This window comes from Citrus sinensis, chromosome 2, assembly GCF_022201045.2.
Source record: "Citrus sinensis cultivar Valencia sweet orange chromosome 2, DVS_A1.0, whole genome shotgun sequence".
Lineage (NCBI taxonomy): Eukaryota > Viridiplantae > Streptophyta > Magnoliopsida > Sapindales > Rutaceae > Citrus > Citrus sinensis.
This window is the reverse complement of record NC_068557.1, coordinates 23,840,619-23,867,798: the sequence shown is the minus strand read 5'-3', so window position 1 is coordinate 23,867,798 and position 27,180 is coordinate 23,840,619. Positions and strand designations below refer to the sequence as shown.

The 27,180-nt window shown below is 35.0% G+C and overlaps 3 protein-coding genes and 1 pseudogene across 3 annotated transcripts; 1 reads left to right on the top strand and 3 right to left on the bottom strand.

Moving 5' to 3' along the window:
* The first annotated feature begins 274 nt into the window (after positions 1–274).
* Positions 275–11,546, top strand: LOC102630404 (phragmoplastin DRP1C). The gene is made up of 16 exons (XM_006469190.4): positions 275–633; positions 734–797; positions 1,092–1,196; positions 2,843–2,944; positions 4,002–4,052; positions 4,174–4,235; positions 4,791–4,881; positions 4,990–5,054; positions 5,149–5,343; positions 5,462–5,581; positions 5,684–5,754; positions 7,189–7,414; positions 8,364–8,414; positions 9,373–9,649; positions 10,279–10,418; positions 11,226–11,546. Exons 1-16 carry the CDS (start codon positions 502–504, stop codon positions 11,349–11,351), a joined length of 1,878 nt encoding a protein of 625 aa, XP_006469253.1. The 5' UTR covers positions 275–501; the 3' UTR covers positions 11,352–11,546.
* Positions 11,547–15,118: 3,572 nt separating this feature from the next.
* On the bottom strand, positions 15,119–16,176 carry LOC102626071 (DNA ligase 1-like; annotated as a pseudogene).
* LOC127900022 (DNA ligase 1-like) lies at positions 15,864–16,788 on the bottom strand. The gene has a single exon (XM_052434332.1). It carries the CDS (start codon positions 16,786–16,788, stop codon positions 16,342–16,344), a length of 447 nt encoding a protein of 148 aa, XP_052290292.1. The 3' UTR covers positions 15,864–16,341.
* A 2,650-nt stretch (positions 16,789–19,438) lies between these two features.
* Positions 19,439–24,052, bottom strand: LOC102630709 (adagio protein 3). The gene is made up of 2 exons (XM_006469191.4): positions 23,690–24,052; positions 19,439–21,450 (listed from the first exon to the last, which is right to left on the bottom strand). Exons 1-2 carry the CDS (start codon positions 24,016–24,018, stop codon positions 19,848–19,850), a joined length of 1,932 nt encoding a protein of 643 aa, XP_006469254.1. The 5' UTR covers positions 24,019–24,052; the 3' UTR covers positions 19,439–19,847.
* Between the last annotated feature and the right edge of the window lie 3,128 nt (positions 24,053–27,180).

Genomic DNA, 27,180 nt, shown 5'->3' with positions numbered 1-27,180 from the left:
CTTCTAAAATTGAAAATAAGTAAAATATATTTGTTATTTTTCAGTAAATTTGTGAAGAGTGAATTTACGCAAGAGTGATGACATGTCCAATTCTTCGCCTATTAATTATAATACACATGATCAATAGGTAATTTCAAAATATATGATTTTTTTTTTCTGAAAGTCAAAATATGTTGATTAATACATATCGGCGCGAAAGTAATGGAAATTAATTGTTTATTTTCCTATTTTTCACATCTTAGCCTTTGTAAAAGCCAAAAAAAAAAGAAAAAAAAAGGAAAAAACAAAATATAATTCCAACATGCAAATGCAAGGTGCAACTACTTCTTAAATCTTGAAATAAACGTCTGTCCGTCGATTCTCATTCTGTCACTTTGCTTTGCTTCCGCACCTAAACCCATCTGCATCTTTGATCCCGCATTGCCTTACTTCTCTGATCCAAATCTTCGCATTTCTTGATCCAAGACCACAAAAAAAGAAAAAAAAAAAGAAAAAGAAAAAATGGCGACGATGACGAGCTTGATTGGTCTCATCAACAAAATCCAAAGAGCTTGTACTGTCTTAGGTGATCATGGCGGCGAGGGCATGTCCCTCTGGGAGGCTCTGCCTTCTGTCGCTGTTGTTGGTGGCCAGGTTTAATTTCTCTGATTCTTTTTTAATTCTGTAAAAGTTTAAATTTTGGAATCTGGGTTGTTGTGCTTTTCTTGTTTTTGATCTGGGTTTTTGTTTTTAGAGTTCCGGTAAATCTTCGGTTTTGGAAAGCGTTGTTGGGAGAGATTTTCTGCCTCGTGGATCCGGTAATGTCAGATTCTTTCGTTGTTGACTGTTTTTTTCTTTTTTTTTGTTTTGCATGGTTTGTCAGAAACGAAAGGAAATAATTTGTCATTTGGGATCTTGTCATTTATAGGGTTTTGTAATGAAAGAGATTGGAGTTGTCATGATCTGTCTACTTAGTGGTCAATTTATGCGTGTCAGTGATGAATTGGATGTGAATAATGTTAGCTTATTCATGTTAGTTTTTCAATGAAGAATAATCTATTTCCTTTCTATACAGTTACTTTCTTCTAATCTTGTCTTTATTTAACTAAAAGGTATTGTCACAAGGAGGCCATTAGTGCTGCAACTTCATCAGACAGAAGGGGGAACTGATTATGCAGAGTTTCTTCATGCACCAAGGAAGAAGTTTACTGATTTTGGTATGCTAAGTTTCTGCTGTAGAACTATTAATTTGGTAGTCAATTTTTGTTCTCAAAAGAAGACTTAGCTTATAAATGTTTGTAAAAGTCTGCCCCAAGGGGGTAGCCCAGTTGGTTGAGGGCTTGGGATCTGGTGCTTATTCTGGCGAGCTTAAAAATTCCACCCTTTGTTGTCACACGGGTCATGGGGTCACACCTAAGTTTTAGGGCTTGGCTGGGCGGATCCATGGTCCCGGTCAGTGCGGGAGTCTGAGTTATCAAAAAAAAGAAAAAAAATGTTTGCAAAAGTCTAATTCCTTTTGCCTGGTAAAAGATCCTTGCTGGCTTTGTTACTTCAGTGTTTCCTGAGACTTGTAGGCATGGTCATAACTATTCAGTTGCACTCCATCAGAATGATAAGACATATAGCATTTACTCCTTTTGAGACTGAATGTTGTCCAGAGACTGTCAGTGTATAGGCTGAGGGTAGGGTTTAGGTGTGCTGGGACTTCATCCATATTATATGTGAGCTTATATGCCAGAATTCAAATCCACATACTGTACTATAAGTTTCTATAAAGAAAGGTCAGCTTATTTAAGGAATAATTTTATTATTAGATTTTTCCGACTTGTTCTCAACTTGTGTCACTTGGGCTGACTACATAAATCATTTTATGCCTCATTTAGCTCCATATAATACATATTCTTGCTGAAATCCTAGGCAAGCATTTCTTTTTACAACCTCTACCTACCTTTTTTTTTCATCTGTGTTTTGTGTATGATTTTAGGGTTCTCTTATTATAAATTCAGATTTGACCTTTAAGGTATTAATTATTTAACAGATTAAAAATTAAAAATAAAATCAATCAGTTGAATTGAAGAGGCAATTTTTAGCGTGGTGACTATTTGGGTTCACTTATTATTACTGCATAGGCAGTAGACAATGATTTTGAATCTTGATAAAATATTGCTGATTGAGAATTTGACATAGATCTATTTGTCTTTGACGGTCATAATGATTACATTTTCTTTTTATGTTATCAGTAGCATTGAGAATTTGAGATGTATCTATCTGTCTTTGACGTTCATAATTATTACAATTTCTTTTTATGTTATCCGTAGCATTTGAAAGATCTTTCCATTGAAAGAAAATAAATTTCTTCTTAATCGTCCACTTCAGTGGATAATAAGCAACGTAACTGATAATCATGTGCCATGGCCATAAGAACATTTGGTCTTTCTTGTAGTTAATTTTCGTGTTATTGGTTATCATCGACAGTGAATCTGCTTCAAACAATCATTTCCTCAAATATGGTATGCAAAGCAATAAGACATTGCATTGCACCACTTTGAGTTTATTGACATCTTTTGAGTTTATTGACATCTTTCATTGATTTTTCTGTCTTTTACTTGTCTATGGAATGAGAATTATCGGTTGCTTTGCCTCCAAATCATAGTCAAAATTGCATGGGTACAATTAGCTCATGTTAAACTATATCTGTGATGAATGTCTTTCCTATTTATTCTCCATTACATTTTTAATGAATCACATTCATGGAATAATTGTGTCACTACATTATTAACAAATATCAGGTTTTTTTTTATTATTTTATTTTAAATTTACTAAATGTAAAACAAGCAATGGGCTCTTTGTTTTTCTCATGCAGCTGCTGTGCGTAAGGAGATATCAGATGAAACAGATCGCATAACTGGAAAGTCAAAGCAGATCTCTAACATTCCTATTCAACTAAGCATATATTCTCCAAATGGTTTGTATCTATATTTCCTCTTAACAACTTGCTAAATTTTATGAAGAAATGAGTTTAAGGCAAGCAAGCTGCAATAAAATATGTTCTCCAGTTTGTTTTCTTCATAATCATGATGCTTATGAGTATCTGAATGCTCTTCTCTCTCAGTTGTCCTCAGAAGAATTGTCTGTTAAGTATCCTGTGTATGCTTGATGTAATTGTCAACCTTGATTTGCAATAGTATTTGGCAGCATATGGCAAATGCCAAAAGTTTTTTCATATTGTTATGTTATTCTTCCCTTTTCTGTGTTTTCTGATTTTCCTCTCCTTTGAAGGTTTTCTACCACATTTTTAATTTCTCTAGTTTTTTACTGTTTCACATTGTCCTGAATTTTAGTTTTTTCATGTTTTTTGCCTGCCCGAGTAGGCAAGACTGATCCACCCTTCAGGACACTGTTTTTATGTTTGGTTTAGAAGTTTCATTATCTTTCCCTGCTCGTTAAAAATGCACTAGTTTGCGTCTCTTACATATGATTATATATGTAACAACATTCTATTGAAGCATGGGTTCTCATCTATTTCTTTGTTGCTGTAGCTTTCATGGTCACTTGAAAGGTTGAGTTCCTGACTTTGTTCCTCCCTTACGGGCTATGATTTTTATCGTCTAAGAGCAGGCAGTCTAATATGTCTTGATTACTAATATTATAGCCAACAGTTGAGGAATTGGGAAGGGACCAGATTTCAGTTATCGTCTACCAGTAATAAAAGGCAATGACTGACAAAATCTGAATCATCTTGGTTTTCCATTATGGCTGTGCATTAAAGAATGATTCGTGTTCATATTGCCAGTTATCTATGCCTGTCATATGCTTGAGGCAGTGATATATTATTTCTTGTAATCATTCTGAAGTTTCAATCTTACTTTGTAATTTTCATTTGTTGTGCCCTTGTCAGTTTTATTTTCATTAGTTGCAATTATGAGATTTCCTTGTTGTAAATTCTCATTTGTTTTGTTAGCTGAATTTATGGGTTGATTTCTCATTTGGTTGTTTATCAAATTTTTTTCCCCTTTTGGCAGTTGTTAACTTAACCCTGATAGACCTTCCTGGCTTGACAAAGGTTGCTGTAGGTAATTTTTAGAACACCTTTTATTTTGAATCTGAACTTTTGGCATTGAATCCTTGATTTGATTTTCAATGATATGAATATATATTCTCAATTATGCAATCATGTAATTTTGACTTTTGTAGAGGGCCAGCCAGAGTCTATAGTTGAAGATATTGAGAATATGGTTCGTTCTTATGTTGAGAAGGTGAGAATTGATTGCATTTGATTAAAGGCATATGATTTCCAAAAGAGAAGATAAAATGCTGATGGGTACAACTATGTGATGTTCTGTGATACTGAAGTTCATTTTTGGGCTGCAATGACTGCCTTAGACATTCCCTTTCTTGAACTTTTGAATTAGTCATCCTTTGGTGAAAAAACTGTGCTAGCACCTTGGTGTTGTATGGATTCAAAAGTTAAGAGCGAATCTAGGGATTTAGCCTCGCCATGGAAAGCACTTGCTTCAATGTCCTTTTCCCTCTGTTGGTTATCTGCCTGACTTCTTTGGGGAGTACTTTTGTTCTTTCTTTTCTGTCTTTGCCTTTTTAATTTTTTTTTTCCCCACTTGAGTTAGCCTTATGTTACTTTGAACAACATCTTTAAACAGATAAAGGGTCTATTACTGTAGGAAAATAAGCAATTCTTTGAATGATACATCATATTCTGTCTTCTTTTTCACTTCTATGGTTTTATAACCTAGCTGCATTATGTGGGCTGGCCCTTCTGCTAATAACGATATTTATACTTCCGATTGTTGTAGCCCAGCTGCATTATATTGGCCATTTCCCCTGCAAATCAAGATATTGCCACTTCAGACGCTATAAAGCTGGCCAGAGAAGTTGATCCAACAGGTATTGCTGTTTAAAGCTAGAATGATTGGCTTCTTCCGAAGCATTGCTTTCCAATAACAATGATAACGGATGAAGATGCTAACGATTGCATCATGTTTTTATGTTTAGGTGAAAGAACATTTGGAGTGCTAACAAAACTTGATCTAATGGACAAGGGAACTAATGCTCTGGAGGTGGGGATTTGCTATACTTAATGCCGCAGCTGCTTGGACCATTATTTTACTTGTATAAAATATAAACACAAGTTACTTTGTATAAATATTTTAGGTTCTTGAGGGAAGGTCGTACAGGCTTCAACATCCCTGGGTTGGAATTGTGAATCGTTCACAAGCTGATATCAACAAGAATGTTGACATGATTGCTGCTCGTCGGAAGGAGCGTGAATATTTTGAAACTAGCCCTGAATATGGACATTTGGCTAGTAAAATGGGCTCCGAGTATCTCGCAAAACTATTGTCTCAGGTCTGTCCCCATCCATATGGTCTTCAGTATAGTTGCCTTAAACTACAGAAGTGTTAATTTTCTAAAGCTATAAAATCTTGTTCATGTTTAATTGTTGTTTCACTTTTTCCCTTATCAGCATTTAGAACGTGTTATCAGGCAGCGAATTCCAAGTATTATTGCTTTAATAAACAAAAATATTGATGAGATTAATGCAGAGCTGGACCGGATTGGCAGGCCTATTGGAGTGGACTCAGGGGTAATGATTTATACCCATGAGGAACTTGTTTACTTACGTTGGAAATAATGTTGTTTCATGGTCCTAGTTTACTTACTCAATTTACCTATTCTCTCTGAGCAGGCTCAGTTGTACACAATCTTAGAAATGTGTCGTGCATTTGAGCGTGTATTCAAGGAACATCTTGATGGAGGGTAATCTCATGAACTTTTTCCTACCTTTCTTGACGGTTTCATGTTTGAATAATTTTGTGTAGGTTGTATTTTGAAATATTGTTTGATGGTCAACATTGCAGAACATCATTCTAACAGTCAAAATCAATTCTTTGTTTTCTGTTGTACCGTATAAGTGCAATTTTGAAAATTTTGAGTGTGTGTGTGTGTGTTGGGGAGAAAATCAGAGGAATGATGTGAAAGGATATGTAACTAGCTTCATAATGATTCCTGCTCAAAGGAAAAAAACCATTTCCATCCAATCTAGCAATAATAATCTATTTTTGGCGCATATATGGCTAACTTTGCCATTTTTAAATCTACTTTCTCTTCTCGTGAAATCGTCCTTTAGAGGAACTCTTGCATTTATGAATATCCTTTTTTCCCCAACTCTTATTATTTTATTATAAAAGAAATTGTATGCTCCTCCAGAAATTATTAATATGTTGAGATTTAGCTGAAGAGAGTTGCAATTCACACTATAAATCAATTTTTTAACCTAACTTGTGGTGAAAGGTTGTCAAGCTTCTTCAACATGGTACTTGAGTCAACCTAGGCAGTCATGAATTTGTCTGAATGGTACATTATATGTGAATATCTTCATTTTTAATCTGTTAGACATGATTAACATTTAACTTTTATGAGAAAGGGAACTGTAAAAATTTACACAAAAAGCATTTGCAAAAGGATTGTGAAATTTGGATACCACCAACCCGATAGTGACAATGGAGATCTAGATGTATCTTTTTACAATGTTAACTTCTTGACCTCCAAAACCGTCTCTGGAAATATAATCTTTTTTGAAATATGAACTTGTAAAGTTTTTAGTTGGCTTTTAGTTTACATGGTGGGCGTCAATGAACAAAAATATGAAAGAAAGAAACAACTTGTTGTATGTAAATATTATGTTTGTTTAGAGGTACAATTATTTGATTTGAATACGGTATTCTCTTGCAAAAGCAAAACCAAATGTAAGACTGGCAGATAGGAGGCTTGGCTGTTTTGTTATGGACAGTTCCATTTAACAAATTCTAGTAAATTTATTTGGTAGATGTTCGGAAATGTTGGTCACATTTGAAGCAGGTATTGTCTTATTAGCAGTTAACTTTGGTAAAAAATTATGAAATTTATGGAAGTACTACAATATATCTTTAAAGTAGCTTGAACTGGTCTAGTATTGGATGTGGCTTCTTGTACAATGGCTTGAAAGCCTGCACTCCACATATTAGCTTAAACTTTTAAGATGGATTTCTTAATGGAACATCAATGCCCAAAAGAACAAATAATATTCAGAAAATGCTCCATTTGCACATTACATTGTCTGAAGAATGTGAACAATGGGTTGGAGTAGCTATGCAATTTGTTATAGCATATTTCTAAAGGGTCTCTTGACAATGTCATAAATTACTGTTTCAGGAGGGCTGGTGGTGATCGAATATATGGAGTGTTTGACCATCAACTGCCAGCTGCTTTAAAAAAGCTCCCTTTTGATCGCCATCTCTCAACTAGAAATGTCCAAAAAGTTGTTTCGGAGGCTGATGGATACCAGCCACATTTAATTGCTCCAGAACAAGGTTATAGGAGACTCATTGATGGATCTATCAGCTACTTCAAAGGCCCAGCTGAAGCCTCTGTGGATGCTGTAATGTTCTTACTTTTGCTGCTTCGAAGTTCATCATTTTACATCTTTTTAAGTGTTTAAATTAATTATAATTATGGATAGTAGTGCATAACTATTGTTATTTGGACTCTACCCGTCTGCTTAACTTTATAAGATTAGGGTTTTGTGCCAAACCATCATGTATATAACCTGAGGAAGCATTCATTGTGCAAAATGCATAGTGAATGGAGTTTAAGGCTGGTTGGCCATGCTGCTGTTTAGCCTGTGTTATTCATATTTGAGCCACGTTGGCCGCATGATGATTCCTTTCTCTTTACACAAGGGGCACTACCTGAATACCCTTATGAATACAGGAAAAATTACAACAGTTCACCAAGGGACTTAAGTGTCCAAAAATGGAACGAACTTAAGTATTCCAAAATATAACCCTTTTTTATCCTCTTATCTTTTTGTCCAACTCATGAAACCAATATGGAATTTAATCCTTCTTCTTTGTCTTCTTCTTATTTTTATTTATTTATTTTCTCTCATTCCTTATATTAAGTATGAATACAGGAAAAATTACGACAGTTCACCAAGGGACTTAAGTGTTCGAAAATGGAATGAACTTAAGTATTCCAAAATATAACCCTCTTTTATCCTCTTATCTTTTTGTCCAACTCATGAAATCAATATGGAATTTAATCCTTCTTCTTTGTCTTCTTCTTATTTTTATTTATTTATTTTCTCTCATTCCTTATATTAAGTATGAATACGGGAAAAATTACGACAGTTCACCAAGGGACTTAAGTGTTAAAAAATGGAATGAACTTAAAATTCCAAAATATAACCCTTTTTTATCCTTTTATCTTTTTTTCAAACTCATGAAACCAATATGGAACTTAATCCTTCTTCTTTGTCTTCTATTTTTATTTATTTAGTTTCTCTCATTCCTTATATTAAGTGTTTTACATAATATTGCCTTCTTCAGGTGCATTTTGTGTTGAAAGAACTTGTACGGAAATCAATAGCCGAAACAGAGGTAAGCAAATTTTTGGTCTTTGGTGGTGAAAACTTATGTATTAGATATAAAATAAAACTGTTTATTTGGAATCATCTTTTGTCCTCTATCACACAATATTTTTTTTTAGATTTGTGACTTAATAGTTACTAAGATGAAATTATCTTTAGTTCTCTGTTCAATGGCTCTGTAAGTTTACATGGTAACTGTGTATGAGATTCTGTTTCATCTCTTTGAGTTTCAACATTTAAATATTTCCCTTAAAAATCAAGATGATGGAAGGATGAGATGAATGAAATTGTGTTTGTCATGTGTTGAATCTTGTCAGTCTAAATGGCAAAACATGGGACATATTGAAAAAGTTAAAAACTATTCAAGTTATATACCTTGAGGTGGAGTTTATATTATTCATAATACCAGGTTTGACATTCTTATTTAGCTTGGTTTGAAGTATCAGTGTTAACAGAGGAATAGATTAAGTGTCCTGGTAGATTTTTGTGGAAAGTATTTTACCCTTCTTACACCACATTATAGATATATTTGCTGACAGTGTACCAGATGTACATAGATATTGACATGCAACTTTAAGCCTTTTGAAGTGTTCTTATGACATACAATAGGATACAACTCTTTTAACCTTCCAAGATAATCACAGTTTGAAATGGATATCCTGATAAAAAATATATCCCAATGATATACTTTATTTCCTTACCTTGAAGTTAGAAATGGGAAATGGTGCTAGGATCCAATTTTGAGCTGAGATTGAGAATGGCATACATTAGTTAGATGAACTATTTCTCAATTGATGTTGAGCCAGTCTACTCTTCTTTGATTCTATGGGGTTTTGCAGCATGTATAGTAGAACTAACATATATTGTTTGTGATGGAAGCAGTTTCTTCCCAAGTGAATAACTGGTCCTTTTTTTTAGCTACTATGTATGTGCTTAGTTCATACCAGTGCTATTTCATGGCACTGCAGGAGTTAAAGCGGTTTCCGACTCTTCAATCTGACATAGCTGCTGCAGCAACAGAAGCTTTGGAAAAATTTCGTGATGAAAGCCGGAAAACAGTTTTAAGGCTCGTGGATATGGAGTCTAGCTACCTCACAGTTGAATTTTTCCGGAAGCTTAGTGAACAACCGGAGAGGAGTGCATCTGATAAAAATGCATCAGACAAGAATGCACCAGACAGGAATGCACCCCCACCAGGACCACAAAATCCAGAACGTTTTTCTGACTATCATTTTAGGAGAATTGGTATGCATTGCTTTGTTATTGAACATGCTATATTGATTATGTTATACTGCATTTGGCTTAAATACTCTAGGTCCTGAAAGATTTGGTTTGTGACAGCTAGGTCCCTTGTGCATTTTCTTTTTTCTTATTTATTTATTTGTTTATTTTTTGAAAAAGAAAAATAATTTATTACTATCAAAAGTAAGTACAAAAAGAGATGGACTAGAGCTCCATCACCATGTCTTCAAAAGATCTATTTTTAAAAAAAAATTAATCCTATACATAAATTTATTCATTTATGCAGAGAATTAAGGACCTTGTTGCCACGAAAAGTACCAATCCGTCTCAAATGAACCTCACTCTACTTGATTCGAATATACAAGAGGCCTTGTAAAATTTCCCTAGATTTATCTAGATGACACTTATTATTTCTTCTCATCACTCTCTTTCTCACTTTCCGGCTTCTGTGTTAACGTATTCAGCTTTGGGTCTCATGTGCCATGAGATATAGTTTTCTTGCTTCAATGCTTTTGATACTAGTGTTCCCAAAATGCTAGTTCCTCAAGATGACAATGTATAATGAAAAAATTTTGCCACTAAAAAATAAAATTGATTGTCAGATACTGACACATCCTGTAATCTTTATATAGGGTCAAATGTCAGTGGTTATATTGGCATGGTCTGCGATACACTGAAGAATTCTATTCCCAAGGCTGTGGTGTATTGTCAAGTACTTGCTGCCAAGAGATCATTGCTAAACCAATTCTATGCGCATGTCGGGAGGCAGGAGGTAAAGTATTTCAACTTCATTTATTTTACTGAAATAAAGCAAAGGAGGGAGAGTGACGGGTTACATGTGACATGTCTTTGATTTTGCACATATGTGTTTCTTTTTAGTCTTTTCATCTGCAGCTTAATCCCCAGCCCTCCTAATTTGGTCTGGAGGCCACTTGTACACCTATAAGAGAGACCTGACCAGCTATGGAAGCCATCACCTGTGAATTCTTTGTTAGTTGACAAAGAAACAACAGATACATGGCAGTAGGTGTCTGACAAGGTCTTTACCTAGACAAAGTTAGAAAGTCCCAATAGATTTGTCTCTTCTACTTTCCGACTCTAGTCTGAATTTCTCAGTTCTCCTTAAAGAATTATTAACCTCCCCTATCTTGTCCTATTTTAATTCAATTATGTTATTTTCTAAGATTTTATTCTGTCAAAAAGCCGAGAACCAGAATATCTCTTTCCTCTTTTACATGGGCAAAAATCCAGCCCATGATTTGCTTGGTGAAATGGTTGAATGAACACATGTGCTCTTTGCATGTGTATTAAATAGATACATGCATGTACCACATGTGTTTGTGTGTGTTAGCATTCACGTGTAGGAAAAACATCCTAACATCTGTTAGGATATACTGTTCAACAATCATTGACAAGCCAGGCATGAGCCTATATGTGAACCGGTATAACAATCTGTGCCAATTGTGATGTAACATTACCAGCCAAGTAGTCTATCAATTTGTTCTTTTGTCAATGTTATGTGTATGGGGTGGCTTGGCTTTCATAATTTGACAACAATATTGTTTTGTGTTATATGCAGAAGGAGCGACTTGGTAAAATGTTGGATGAGGACCCACAGCTCATGGATAGGAGGGCCACCCTCGCTAAAAGGCTCGAACTGTACAAATCTGCTAGAGATGAGATTGATGCTGTAGCATGGAAATGATTGAAATTGTATTGCATGAGATATGACACCGGAGCACGATTTTTTCCATGTAAGCTATATCACACTGTAGGTTTGCTCCATTATTGAACTACTTGCTCATTCTTTTTGTACTTGATAATAATCACAGTCAAATTTGATCTATGTATTTGAGAGCTTGAAATTAGCATTTAATATCATTACTCAGTTGCCCTTTCATCAGTATATTAACTTACTGTTACAAATGAAATGTGATGGAGGTTTGGTGGTTTTGCTACCTATGAGTTGGATGTCTTCTGGAGTCTTGAATGAGTTTGTTCATTGCGTTTAAGCCATTTTTCTTAATTCCTTTTCTTTCCTCTCTCCAGAGTGTTAAAATAATTTAACAAATATTAATTGAAATAGACAAAATCAGTTTTTACATTAAAAAAGAAGAAATTCAGCAGCAGTTATTACATAAAAATAAATAAATAGAAAACATCTGGATGTCTTTTTCGAGCATTCTTACTCCAAAGTTTTTTTTTTTTTTCCCTCCCCGGTAAAATCACTTTTGATGACTTTGTGTAAGACTACTTATAATTTAGTAGGAAATATTGCCCCGAATAAGAATTAATCCCAAATCGGAGTATAGGTCTATGGGACTAGCCAACGCAATAAAGAAACTGAAGAAGTATGCTAAAAAATAAAATAAATAAAAGCTCCTAAAAAACTAACAAAATAAAATATTCATCGGTTCAATTATTCTTTTAAACATGAATATACGTTCAAGGGATTGCATTTTCGACATAATTTCACCCAAAAAAACAATTTTGATTTTGAAGAAGATTATTAAATGCATATTGTTAACGGGAAAACGGTAAATAAAATCTCATTTTTGTTTTTAAAAAAAATCACAATAAGATACTACTAAATAAATGACAACAAATGCACGTGCGCACAGCTAATTTGAAATAATTTTCCAACGGTAACATACTAACACTATATAAAGCCTTGGCGCTGGCGGTTCATCAGAGTCACTCTCTCTCTCTCTCTCTCTGTTTCTTAGTCTCTTTTCCACTCTTTCTCACTCTGCAACCCTAAAATCTCAACCGAGAAAAAGAAAAAAAAGGGAAAATGGATAAAGATTACGAGAAGAAGAAGAAGAAGAAGAAGAAGACGAACCCGAAGAGATTTGAATGTTTGAAGAGGAAGGCCAAAGAGTTATCTATTCTTTGTGACGTTGAGGTTCTGTTTCTCTGCAAAGAAGATGACTCATCTTCAAATTCTTTTGATTCCTGGCCCGAAGACCGCAATTCTTGTTTGTCTTTGATCGATAAGTACAAGAACTGCTCTGTTCCTGGAAAATCCTGTAATAAAAAGAGTACTGCCTTGGGGAAGAGGAAGCAAAGGAGCGAGAATGCGGAATTCGAAATGGGTGGTTTCGTTGACGGTATTGATTTTGATGTTTTTTACGGAGAATTTTGTGAATCAGTGGAAGCAACCCAGACGGATTTGTGCGAAAATGGGGGATTCGAGGTGGGTTTCGTTGATGGTTTTGATTTGGATGACTTTAACGGTAACTTTTTTGAATCGGTTCCAGAAACCCAGAATGTCCGGTGCAATAATGTCCATCAAAATGCGGAATTCGATTTGGGTTTTGTTGAGGGGCTGGCATTTGATGAATTGATTCAAGAAGGTGAAGAGACACAGATTGTGTTGTGCGAGAATGTCAAAGATTTTGACAGACTCGAGTTGAGTTTTGTCGAGGGGCTATCATTCGATGATGAAAATTGCGTCGGCTTTTGTGAATTGATTCAAGAGAGTGAAAAGTCAGAAATTGTTTTGTCCGAGAATGCTCACGATTTTGATGCCACGCTCAACGTCCTTGGACATCAACAATTACTTGACGTTTTGACACGCCTTGATTCTTTGTTGGATGGGGCACAGCCACAGAATCACTAACCTGTTCATGAGTTTATTTTTTTATTTTTTTTATTTTTTTTAAAAAAGAAAGAAAAGGGTTGTCCTGTCTTAAATTTTGTATTAAGATGTAAACTTAACTGCCAATATAAGCGTGAACTAAAGATCTTTTATTTTAAGTTTTGATGGTTTGGAATTAGACACTTCTGTAAAGATGCTCGTATGTAAATGATATGTAGTCTGAAACTTCTTTTGTAACATTAATTACACATGTAATAAAGTTTTTATCTCCTTTTGTTAGGCTTTTCATTTTGGTTAGAAATTGGACAAACAACTCGTGGAAAAACTTGCCCGCTCCAAGAATCATGTAGTACGAAAATTCATGCCTGGAACTGGAAGTGTGCATGTCGGTTCTTGTTAAGAGTTGTGTCTGACTTTTGCGCTAGTCAAAAGCTTGGGTTTTGATGATTGACACTACCGCATGTCATTGTTTCGCTAACCCAGAATTTCAACACAATTTATTGGATAGTAATAGTATTTAACCTGTATCAAAAAGAAAAAAGAATTTAACTATTTTATTACTGATTTGGCCCCTGGTTACTTTCTTGGGCATCAAGTTGATTACGTATTAGTGAATTTGCATGTCAAAGATGCGTCGTGGATCAATAAGCCAACGTTGGATCATGATACACCTAAATGAGCCCCTGCATGTGGGGTGGAATGAGCCTGCATTGGCCCACTCCACGACCTAAATGCGCCCTTCGCGTGAGAGGGGAAATGCCATTTGGTTGCACGTGAAGGAAGGATGCTGGATGCCATATGCTATTATGCTCTATTAAGAAGCTGGTCTATATAAATAATTCAATTAATGATTATTAGTCACGATCAGTCGAGCTAGGGCTAATTAATTCATATTCAAGCTGGTCTATTGAAGTACGTTTACGTGTGTGTCACCGAATTTTTGCAAGAATCGGATTCAAACAAATTGGTGGTTTTCACTTACCCAGCTTTAATTTGATTTAAATAAATAAATTTATTATAATGGGGAGAATGACTGAATTAATAAGAGTTTAAATCAGTTTTTTTTTTAAATGATTGGAGTCATTTCTAATCAAGTATCTTCTATTAGTCCTTTGCTCTTAGGCTAAAAGATACAACTTTTACTGATTGATGCTAACGTTGAGAAAATGAAAAATGATAAACAAACTAAAGGAAGACTAAAGGACGACAGAAAAGGCAGCGTGGCCTTGCCGTTTCACGTGTCCTTTAGTCTTACTTTGGAAATGCTGAAATCGAGCGGTTGGAAATGCAGAAATTAACTGTGTGATAAGAGAGATCCAGAGAGACAAAGAGGATAGGAAACTGATTTTTTCTTGTTAAATGCAGAATATGGCTCACGTTAAATGCACAGCTAAAAGAGAGGTGAGAGATGTAGATAGAGAGAGGACAAGAAAAAAAAATTGATTGTTAAATACTATATTGGCTCATGCGCCATGTTCAATTTAATTTTTTAAACTGATTGTGGACCCAATTTGGAATTCACGCGTGCTTATTTTCTGAAGAGAGAGGACAGAAAACGGCAGCATGTGCTGCCGTTTCTTTCTTCCTTTTGCCTAAATAGCAGCACTCTTAGAAAATACATGTGAGACCCAAATATCTCTTATTTTATTATACTTTTGCCTTCTTAAATAAATTAATTGTACTAAGACTGTTCTTATCCCTGATTGGTTCGTGTGGGACGATTGAGGTGTCATTTTTTCCTCACCATGTGTTAACTTGTTATTGGCCCATAAATAACCTTCTAAATTTACCTCCCAACAACATGAATTTTTTTTTAAATTACCCATTTATATTCGAGAAGTAACTGAGAAATTAAGATCATATTTGGTGTATCTAGTTGCTCACGTAATAAATTAGTATGGATGCTTTCAGTGTTTGAATATGTGTTCAATGTGAGCCTTACATAAGTTTCATAATTCATAACTTAACTAATTGAGGAAAACGACATTAGAATAATTAATACTAAACTAACTTTGGGAGGAAAATAAAAAATAAAATATTTGTGCAACGCAACGCTGCCTGCTCTGGACTCTTTATCTTTTTGAACACGAATCAGGCGATGAAACCGAAGAGAAATCGCATTATCAGGATCCACGATGCCAATTGCAGCTGGATTGATTGTAACTGTTGCTGCATACCCGTAACAATGCTGGTATTTGCATTTGGGTATCACGTTTGAACGGAGACCGGACGAACATTCTTTGAGGTTTAAGCATTGCTTCAGAAAATCCAATGCCTACTTCACAACTGCTTTGAAATTCTTCGTTATTGCTGTCATAACATGCCAACAGAAAGGCACCATAAACACCTGTACGTTTCTTATCCCCATGAAATGCATCAATGGCCATTGGGTACTAAATCTAGCAAGTCTCCAATACCATTAATATAATCTTTCTTCCAATTTACCCAGTTAAAGTGACCGCTTTAAAGGCTCATATGTGGCACCCGATCCACTTTTTTTATAATTTGACCCTCACCATCTCGCCCCAACAGCAGCATCAAGAAACTTTTGTATGAGACATTGTTAGACTGTTAAAGTTATCGCAAACTGAAAAAATCAAGGCTCTTCCTAAAATGAATCATTAAGTTTGCTTTCTATGAGCTTTCAGTTGTTGCTGAAACAGCCGTTGGCCAATGCGATACAACGTGTCAAAAGCATACATGCAGACAACAACCTTGCTGTGACCGACATCACGCTGAGAGGTTTCTGGAAGTGGAAAATTTGCTGTTTTTCCCGCTCACAAGCAACAACTTCGCAGTCCAGAGCAAAAGATCTTAAAGAGGGCTTCTTTAATCTTAAAACCGCAAGAACAACATCAGGAAACATCTGGGTGTTGTGTTTAGTGTCTCGACTATATTTCTCAACAGAATCGTCCTCCATGTAATGCATCTAGGCACGCTCTCCATCATATTTATATTCACATGTGAATTTCTCCGCATCTTGGAATTTATTTAAAATATCCGAGAACCCTTCGATTGGTTTTGCTAACATAGGTTCGACTGGGACGCCTGGAGTGAAGCCGCATGTATTTGGAAGATTCTGACACGTCCGTCTCTATGACGCAGCGCAGGAACAGTTTAACCATAAACAGGAAAGTACGAAGTAAACTTGTTTCACAATCTTTGCAGCCTTGTCCAAATCAGAAGGGGATTGAATGTTTGGTCTAGGATGTGGGTCATTGTTACAAACAGCAGCTTGTCCCAATCCAGTTAAGAGAGTCTGCCCTGCGGATCCAATCCGCAACCGTGACTGGAGAAGACAAATCAAATATTGAGCTTCACAGTCAGGGGCTGCAACAACAAGTGCCTGGATCCAATTCTTTTTCTTCTTATGACTGTCCTTGCCAGATTCCACAGCAATAAGCGGAAATGTATCGAAAGTTTTGGTAACAGTTAATGGATGAGGCTTGGGTATCATACATTGAGATGAACGGCTTGCCTTGGCGACAAGACCCTGATCTCTCAATTCCTCGTACGGCTTCTTGACATGAGATTCAGTCATTCCAAAGGCCTCAGCAGGAGCATTTATAATAATAGTAAAAGCAGTATCCCCAACTCCACTCGAGATTGGCTCTCTCTACCAGGTGTTCTGCCTGTGGGTTCCGCGGATATTCACGCTTGGCGTATGTCTGCGTTGACCGAGATCTTTGAATATGATTCCGTACAAGTCGTACCAGCTCCAGTCCCTCGCGACTAGGTGCAATCTCATTGCCTGTCAGGGACACAACCGGCAACAAATCATCCGGCATAATTTCCATAACAGTCCTCAACATATTACAAAGAGTATGATTAATTACGATTCGCTCCTTTTCTGTCGATATCATATCAGAAACCAATCTCAAAATGATAAATGGAACCCTCTCTCCTTTCCCCAACATGGGACCATTCCAGGATCAGATTCATTCGGTGCCTTCTTCAGTAACACGATTTTGCTTTTCAATTCCGAGATCTTCTCCTCGTTAACACCAGTCACCGAATTCACACTCCCATTCACATTGACATTCTTCAGTGAACTTGGGTTTTATAGTCCAATAAGCATGATGATGATCAGTGAGAGCGTTGGTTCATAAGCTATATACAGGACGACATGTCAATTTATTTTTCTAATAAATTGTTGACTCACACTGACACACTTTAGCACACGACATTAACGCATTCAATTGTAAGAATAACTCCTATACATATAAAATTTATACAGCTCAACACCATTAGGTGTCATATCAAATTAATTTTCTTCTCATGTCTAAAATATGAAGAAGAAAATGATGAAATATACTCTAATATATAATATATAAGATAATTATTCACCAACCACTTTTTTTTTCGCATTATTTTAAAAATACATAAGTTTTAATTTTTTTGGCTGAACTCTACTTTAAAGTTATATTATTTTACACCTGTCTACTTTCGTATTCGAACTGTTAAGAGAACTAACGAAATATTGTATAAATAATTTTTTTACCCTAAATATAAAATTATATTTTTACTACAAACCGTGAAACAAATTAAAAAGTAAAAATAATAATATAAAAGAGTTTTTCTTTTTTTTTAATTTTTATTTAAAGTCTCTCACTTTAATAATAATAATGACGACCCGCTAACCCCAACCTCCAACCCTACAACCATACAAAACAAAATCAAACCCAACTTTCACCTACCTTAAACACCAAATAAAAAATAATAATAATAAACTCACTGATTCTTTTATGGCGGCATAAGAAAAGACAAAGCATCTGTAGCTTCTTAAGTTGTACATAGGAATAAGCTTCTAACTGTTCCTAGCATTGCTGCCGAAGAACTCATCGGAAGCGAAGGAGGAGCTAAAGGTGAGGCTAAGGGTGGCGGAGGAGCAACTGAAGCAAATGAAGTCAAGGAGGAAAGAGGACTCAAAGGCTAACGCGGGGTGGTGGAGATCTTCGTGAGCCATAGCAGCATGCGGCAGGCGGAGGAGAAACAACTGCTCCAGCAAATCAATGCGGCGACAGAGGAGATGGCGAGCTTGAGATCGAAGATTGAGGAATTGGAGAGGGAGAAGCTGCAGTTTGATAAGAGATTTCAAGAATTGGAAGATATGATCGGGTTTATGTCAAGGAGAGGTTGTGAGTTTGAGGTGGAGCAACAGATTCTAAACGTCATTTTAAAGCGCAGGTGAAATTATCATTTTATCATTACGACGTCAGTAAAGTTATAACAGTTTGAAGATAAAAAAGGTGCAAAATAATATAATTTTAAGTAGAGTTCAACAAAAAAAATTAAAAATTGTGTATTTTTTAAAAAGTGCAGGTAGTTCGTGGATAATTATCCTAATATATATGCCTAAATGGGAGGAATGTTATGAGAACTGTCTTGGCTAGACAACATATTAGACTATTAGCTAACACTAATATAACATTCTATTGATGGTTTCCAAATGAACAATCTTCCCTCTAGATTAATGGTGCCGTGGTGCGTTTACTAAATTATAATCAGAATGTGTTGGAATTAAAATGAAGAATGGACTGGAATGAAAATAAAAATAAGTTATTTACTTGGCCTATATGAATCATAATCAAAATGAGGTAGATTATTATTAATGTGTTTAATTTGTCTTTGAATTAGAACCAGTTAGATTGTAATAAATTACTAAAATATACTTAATGAACTATTTTCATAATTATTATTTTGTATTTTAATTATTGTAATTATTTATTCAAAAATTATAATTATTAATAGTTATTCTTAATAATATATTAGTATATTAAATAATTGTAAAATTTTTTATCATTAATAATAATCATCATAAAAAATTCAAAATATATAAATTAATTAGAATAATTATATTAATTATTTATAATAATATATTAAATGATTATAATTATTTTTAACTAAAGATAGTTTTTTTTTAAGGACAAAATAATTAATTTTAAAAATAATTCCCGCCAACCTATTGAAATCAATCTCTCATTTCACATTCTCAAATTTGAGTGAACTGCACGATTCCGATTCTCATTCCTATCTCTATTTTGCAAAGTAAATATTATTGATGATTCTAATTTTAAATTTCGATTCCCAATTCAAGAAGTAAATGCACCATAAATGCTAAACTCGCTATTTAGAAATCAATGTCCTTCATTAGTATAATGTGAGCATGTGCAGAAGAAAGAGAAACAAAGTTTGTAGGTTACATGCATAATTTTTTGTAAGATGGCCAATCTCAAAACAAGCCATTCTCAATCTCAGGGAGGGAATATAAAATAATCCAAAATTACAATCATTGTAACATCATACAGCTGCCAGAACTATGATAATGCATACACATTAAAATTGCAGATGCAGAAAATTGTCTTAAATTGTATTTCTGTCAGTTACAAATATCATGCACAAAAGTAGAGGCACTTATACAGAAGCATACCTGAGCAACACACAATGCATCAAGAGAACAAATCAAGATAAGGAATGCAATATAAACAATGTGGAAAGAAGCACCTCAACTACGTCTATAGCACGCACCAATCTTGAAACAAAATTTCTTTCAAGCAGAGTGAAAATTTGACTCTTGTAGAGCGGCAATTCATCATTAAATCACTGATCTGAATCTTGTTTGCTCGCTAAGCACAGCTCATGCAATTCATTAAGTACCCACTCCTCTCCGGTGTGCCCACCCAAAACCAGAACTCTGGTCCCTCCTACCACACAGGTGCTATGACCCCAAGCAAATTTAGGCGGTTGACCAGGAACATTAAGAATTCTCCACGATGGTTTCTCCTCCGATGGATCTAAAAGGAAGAGCTGAGAAGGAGAGTGCAGCCCAGCAATGGAACCACCAAATATAATAATTCTCCCACAAGGCATGCTAACTGCAACATGGTCAAGTCTAGGAGGGGGAACCACAGCACTCTGACTGCCTACACCAGTGAATGCATTGCACTCTAGTTGCTTCCACTGTGGCTCTTCATCTCCCAAATCAATGGTGTAGGACTCACCTGAACGCAGCCGCAAGTGCCCACTCTTTGCAAGCCCACCAAACATAAGGACTTTTGTCCGACCATATACTGAGAGAGAATGTCCTAATCGAGAAGGAGGTGACCATGAAGTTGGAATTTCTCTCCACATTGGCTTGTCTGTAGTGAGATCTAATAGGTATGTGTCACTGAGAAGTACCCCGGCATCTGTGCAGCCGCCTGAGACAACCAATTTGGAACCTTCAATTATGCAAGAGCTATGCCAAGATCTAGGAAGAGGAGGAGCTCCGCCAGAAACTTCTATCCATGTTGGCTGTTTGGCATCCAAGTCCAGAACAAACACATCGTTGAGCAATCCTTGTCTTCCGCATCCCCCAAATACTACTAACCAGGAACCATTCAGATTGGATAAGGTGTGGCCCCATCGCCCTGGTGGAGATGATTTCACACTCACCCGTCGCCATTCTGGATTTGCAGCATCAAGGTTCAAAACAAATGTGTCGTCCATTGGCTGCATGTTAACTCCTTCGCCTCCAAACAGAACAAGTCGATTGCCAGCAGCACATGCACTGAAATTGCAACGTGAAGGCTCCACTGCTCCTCTAACGGTAAATTTTCTCCAGCAAACCGCCTCGAGGGTTGTCAGCTCCCTAGCAAGACGGCCCCAGCCTAACTTCTTGGTCATCAATTCTAATGCACCTGTGACCTCTCGTCCCCATGCATTTTGACATACCATCTTCCTTACATGTTCATTCTTTGTTAATTGGCGAATCCTTCTACACACAGATCCAATAGATGCTACATCTCTTGGTGTCAAGCGTGAGAGAATGTTGTGAGCCAAAACTTCATCAGAGAGTTGAAGTATTCCACATATATCTTGATGCTGACTGAGAGGTGAATGTCCACCCGAAAAATATTGAGCTGACTGATCATACTGTTGATTACAGTTCTCTTTAAATACTGGATAAGACACATGATTAAGATCTATCTTTGCTTCAGAAAAGATTTGAATACCAATTATGTGTGTTACAGTTCCATCATCATCACGTATGGGTGCAAGTCTAAGTCTGTTCACCAACGGGGTACCATCCTTCTTGAAGTTGAGTAGCTCCCCTTGGAATTCAATGCCTTCTTCAAGACATCTTCTGATCTCAGAAACAACAACAGGATCGACCAAAGGGTGCCGTCTTTGAGCACGAGGATCCCGGTACTGTAAGAACCGACTAAACAGAAAGACAAAGGCATACTCAGACAAAGTGGCTTCAAGAAACAAGATACAACACTTTCCAATTGAAAGAAAAATACATCAATTTAATCCCTAAAGCAAGAAAAAATAAAAAAGAAAGAAAGCAAGGAATTAGCTGACATCAAAATGTTACAAAAAAAGAAAAAAAATAAATACTGAGAATATTTAAAGTTTTGTGCATACAACAATTATTATTATTATTTAAGAGATCAAAGTAGTGAAAGCACAGCGAGTACATTTGGTAGGAGGAAAGAAAAAGAAAAGGAAAGGAGAAAGGAAAAAGAAGAAAGAGAAACCATATAACATATACATACAAAATAGCACAGAGGATAAGCAGTGTTAGATTCCAACTATGTCTACACTATATACACTAGTCAAACCACCAAAGAAAGAGATACTGCAGTCTTCATATACTTAATTGTATATGTATATATAGGAAAATTTCTCCAGAAAACCACATTACATTGTCTCAAAAAACCTTAAAGGGAAGCGGAAACTACTTGGAAGTTTAGGAAAGGGAGACTACCCATAAAAATTCATACATATAAAATGAAGTAAACAAAAGCAGAGAAAACAGTGAGCAGAATAAGAAATCTCCACAGCAAGTTGCTCACTGAATGGGAACAGTAGAATTTTTAGCTTTTGTAACAAATACAAAAGAAAATAAGTTACAGCACCTGCCTAGCTGTTGAAAACCTCATTCCATCATGCCTTTTATTGATCCATCAAGTTAACAATAAAGCTAGCTCTCTCACTGATTTGATTTAATCTCATCTTTATAACTATTACGTGACTCTTGAGCAATGGCTTTCTTGAATATGAGGTTTTCTTTCTTTTTGTCCTCTCTAGTACAGTCGATGGGCCCACTAAGACAGGTCATCCAAATTTTGGAGCCAGGAGGAATTAGATCACTTTGCTCCAAATCTCAGGTCAAAAAAATAATTTAAGCCCACCAATAAGCAACTCTATTGTTTAGCATCAAAACACCGAAGTAGCTACAAGCTTGAGAATGAAAACAAAGAGTTAAACCTTGAGCAGCTACAACTTTGAAAATTAATTCATCATGCAACACATGTTCAGACGAACCTTATGATACTGCACAAAGGTCATCATTCAGCATATTCATAGATATTGTAACTCACTTCAATCTTTTAAGGACTATCCATGCACTTGATAAACATTGATAGGCAAAATCACAGGAAGTCACAATTTCATACATTGATCTGAAAATAGATTATATTTGAAGGCTTATTTAGCAAGGTTTTGCACACAACAACAGCAGAAGCATGTAAGGGCATGCGCAGTAAGCTGAACTGATACAACTATCATATGCCATCAACAATTCCTATCTTCAAGAGCTTAAAAACTCAAAAATAAAAACAATTGATTTAAAAAGACATTTAATCACCATAAAGCAAACTAACTGCAAGACGGCTTGACTTGCAATGGTACAACAGGGTCTCAGATGTAGCAAGTTTACATTTTTGTAGTCTATGGCTATGATGCTTAATTGACCAGATTATTTGCTTTTTCTGTGCACTTCTCCAGCAGTTAACCGCCTTGATCTTTTCCATAATATAATTTCAGATTTTATTAACTCCAAATGCCTTCCATTGAGATGTGAACATTCTATTGAATATTTAAAATATTCTTTCTCTAACTTCTAGTTTCCTTCATGGCCAAAATCAGAACATGAAAACTTTGACTTATGTGATTTTTCTTTTTCATTATTTGAGCTACAAAACTCAAGGCAATGCACCAGATATACTTTACTGTACCTGTCTAGATTTGTTTTCATTTTGGCACCAAAAGAGCAAAGCACCCCCTCGACCATGCAAAAAAGGAATATACAATTTAAGTTGTCCCAAGGTTGCCACAGATTCAAACAAAAAGAATAATTATACAAACGAGCTTTCCATCTTCTTAACTAACAGAGTCTATGTATTTGCATCCTTCGCCAGTGGATTTTTTCTTTCCATCCTTCGCTCCTCATCCAAACAGAGCAAGCAAAAAATAAAAAATAAAAATACAAACTCTAAAACTTAAAAATGAAAATTTCACATCATTTTTCAACCAAAAACTTAGTCATAGTAATGCAACCGAAAAAAAAACACTAATGAATAATCACAACAAATTTCATCTAATCCAATTTTTTTCTCATCGACCAAACAAAAAAATAAACCAGGAAATCAAATCAAGCTAAATAGCTTTCATACCAGTTTCGACCGAGGACCTCGTCAGCGCGGTAACCAGTGAAGATCTCGAAGACTTTGTTGACGTAAATAATCGGAAAATCGGGGTCGAAAGCATCCGCAACCACAAAAGATGTAGGCGTCGTCGGGTAAAATAACAGCCCCGGCTTTAGCGACAGCTCAGTGTCGTCTCCTCCTCCTCCTCCTCCTCCTTCGAAACTACATTTTTGCCTCTTACCCGAGCCTTGAATCACGCCCTCCCCCTCCTCCTCCTCTTCTTTATCTTTCTTGCTTGTCATGATTTTACGATTTGTGTGCTCTTTCCTCTGTGTGCGAAATGCAAGTGGTTTCATCGAACCTTGGCTTTTGCGAATTGCCAGTGGCTTTGGATTCTAGAAGAACTGGAAGATATTTATTGTGTCCGTATCTCTCCATTGAAAATGCCCCATGTTGCTGCCTATATTCCCAAATTGCCATCGCCTGTTCTAAGGTAGTGTTTACTTGTTGGAGTGGGAGTGTGGAGTGTGGAGTGTGAATTCCTCCCACTCCAGTGTTTACTTACCTTAAAAAATGGGGGAGTGGGAGTGGGAATCCGTGGGTCCTACTTAATTTTAGAGTTGGGAGTGGAATTCCCACTCCCATGGGGGAGGTGGGAGTGGGAATCCACTCCCACCTCTTCCCATTTTATCTTTATAATTAAAATAAAAATAAATAAATAATATTTAATAAAATAAATAAATAAATAATATCATTTTTATTAAAAATAATAATTATATCATATTTATTTTATTAAATTTAATAAAATAAAAATAAATAAATATTATATTTAAATTAATAATATTAAACATTAATTTAATAAATATTAATTAATTATTTAATTAATAATAATAAATATTTTATTCTAAAAAAATATTAATTTTGGACTATATTATTAATAATAATATTTCATTTTTGTTGCTATTATTAATAATTTTTATTCACATAATTTAAATTAAAATTAATAAAAAATTATGATTTACATAATTAAGAATATTAGTCATTATTATTAATTTATAAATATAATAAAATATTTATTTTATTTTCCAAATATATTTTTTATTAATTTTTTAATTACAAATTATAATTCTGTACATAAGGATAAAATTGTAATTTAAAATAATTTACTCCCAATCCAAGACAAAGTAAACAAATAATTGAGATTCTGATTGACAATCCATACTTTCATTTAGTCTAAGTAAACACCCTACTCCCACTCCCACTCCACACTCCTAATCTAAGGATTCCCACTCCTCAGAATTCTCACTCTAATCCAAAAAGTAAACGCAGCATAAATGAATTAATTAATTCGTTTCATCCAATATCCATAGTCCATCTCATTATTTAATTACCAATACAATGTTCACCGCCAGTTTTATTATGCCAGTTTTATTATGGCCAGTCTAGATTGGATGTTAAAATAAATTATTTTTTATTGTACAGATAAGATAAATTATTGATTAAAAAATTAATTTAATATTTTGTAAATTATGTTATTTCTATTGAAATGAGTTTGAAAAATAAAATATATGAACTTAGTAAATTTTATTATAGTAGTGCTTTTGTATTAATAATGACTAAAATAAATATAAGTGTATATTATTTTTTATTTGTATATAAGGATTTATGGAAAAGTAACGTATAATTGTCATTTTGATAAAACATTAATGTTATAAGAAGTACTTTAAAAATGTATAATGATTTACTTAATAAGTTACTTACAGAAATAATTTTTTTCTACTTCTAGGAGCTGATATTAAAATAGAGAAATTTATGAAAAAAATTAGTTTTTAAAAAATTTACTGAATATTTTTTGGGTCAAGCCTTATTAAATAAGTTCCAAACGAAGCCCCAGTGTGGTTGTTTTCTCGACTATGATGTAAAGCAAAAAAAAAAAAAATTAAAATGTTACTTATTTTTAATTTACTAGAACAAATTAATCTCAATATTACAATCAGAGGAACTTAAATTTCACCAACTGACCCTTTTTTCTGTTAATATTAAATGAATATTTAGGTCCAAAACAAGTTAAACATATCTATAAGTATTTAGATAAATGTATCTCTAACTAATGCGAACAACAACATGAGAGACTTCAATACAAGAAGTGGAGTGGTTTAGTACAAATGGTTATCTCTTATGATAAATGATAAGAAAAAAAATTATCATTTATCACAAGAATTTTTTGGTTTTTTTTTTTTTGACAAGTCTTGTACAAATTAAGATAGATTTTGTTAAACGTAAAGAAAATCCTCGAAAGATTTTAGTAATTTTAAAGAAATGAATGACTTTTCAACTGTTCAAATTTGTTACATTTCTTTTTTTCCAAAAAAGGGAAGGTATTTGAGTTCGTTTGTAAAATTCTGTCTAAATAGAGTGATAATCAATTAAAACAATCCTGTCACGATGATCAAAACTGCCTGAGACTTGAGAGTTCATCGTGGACAATACATTTTGCCCTCACACAAGCTTTACTCATTAAACAAATAATAGCTGATGAAGAAATTTTCTAAGCAATACGGTCGCAATCTTTGCCCGCCGTCCAATTGAAGCGCCACTCTAATAAAATAGTTTAAAATTTATCATCATCATGGGTCCAACAATGTGCAAAAATAATAATTAATCCATTTTTCTCCTTAAAATAATCGATCCACTGGAAAATAAAATATAATTCTTACGATGTTGTTCCCTTTGGTTGCATATTTAGCAATATTTGGTGCAAAAATTTGCATTTGCTTCGGGGAGATATGCCATGCTTTCGGCAAAACAAAAGATTTGAAGTTAGCCGCATCTGGGTAGTGGCATCACGGTAATTTAGGAAGCATATGAGGGCATATGAATTGGAAAGTCCACGTTGATAGTGGAGAACACGTGTACAAGAAAAATCTACAGAGAAAATATCTGGACAAAAGCTTCCGCTACAGTGCCCCGGATAGACCAAACGTTAAACCGCAGAGGTGCCACGTCATCGAACTGTTAACAACCACTTAGTTTGTGTTATACGGCGGGAATTACCGGTGGGAGTCCTCAGTGTAATTCCATTTCCACGGACCCTTTCCTTATCCAATAAAGTCCAAACAGTCTCCATTATGATATGCTGCTCCATCACATGGCAGGAACGACAGGTAGTAGTACTCACTTATTTTAAAAACGACGTGTGTGTTTTCTTTCATTTTTTGTACGAACTAGATTTCCCTTCTGGAACAAAACAGCTTCTGACTCAACCAGCCAACCCTATCATGGGATGGCCTCTTGTTTACTTTCTTTAAGTCGTACCATGAAACCAACCTTAACCTAACCATGGGTTATATTAGGGTTGGTAATTTGACCGAGCCGGGCCCGACCCCGATCACACAAACAAAGGACCCAAACCCAAAAGATGATCCTACAGTTTTATATTCAGGTTGGGCCAAGCCCGATCCGGCTCGGGTTTTATCTGAGCCCGACCAAATTTTTTTAATTTTTTAATACTTAAATAA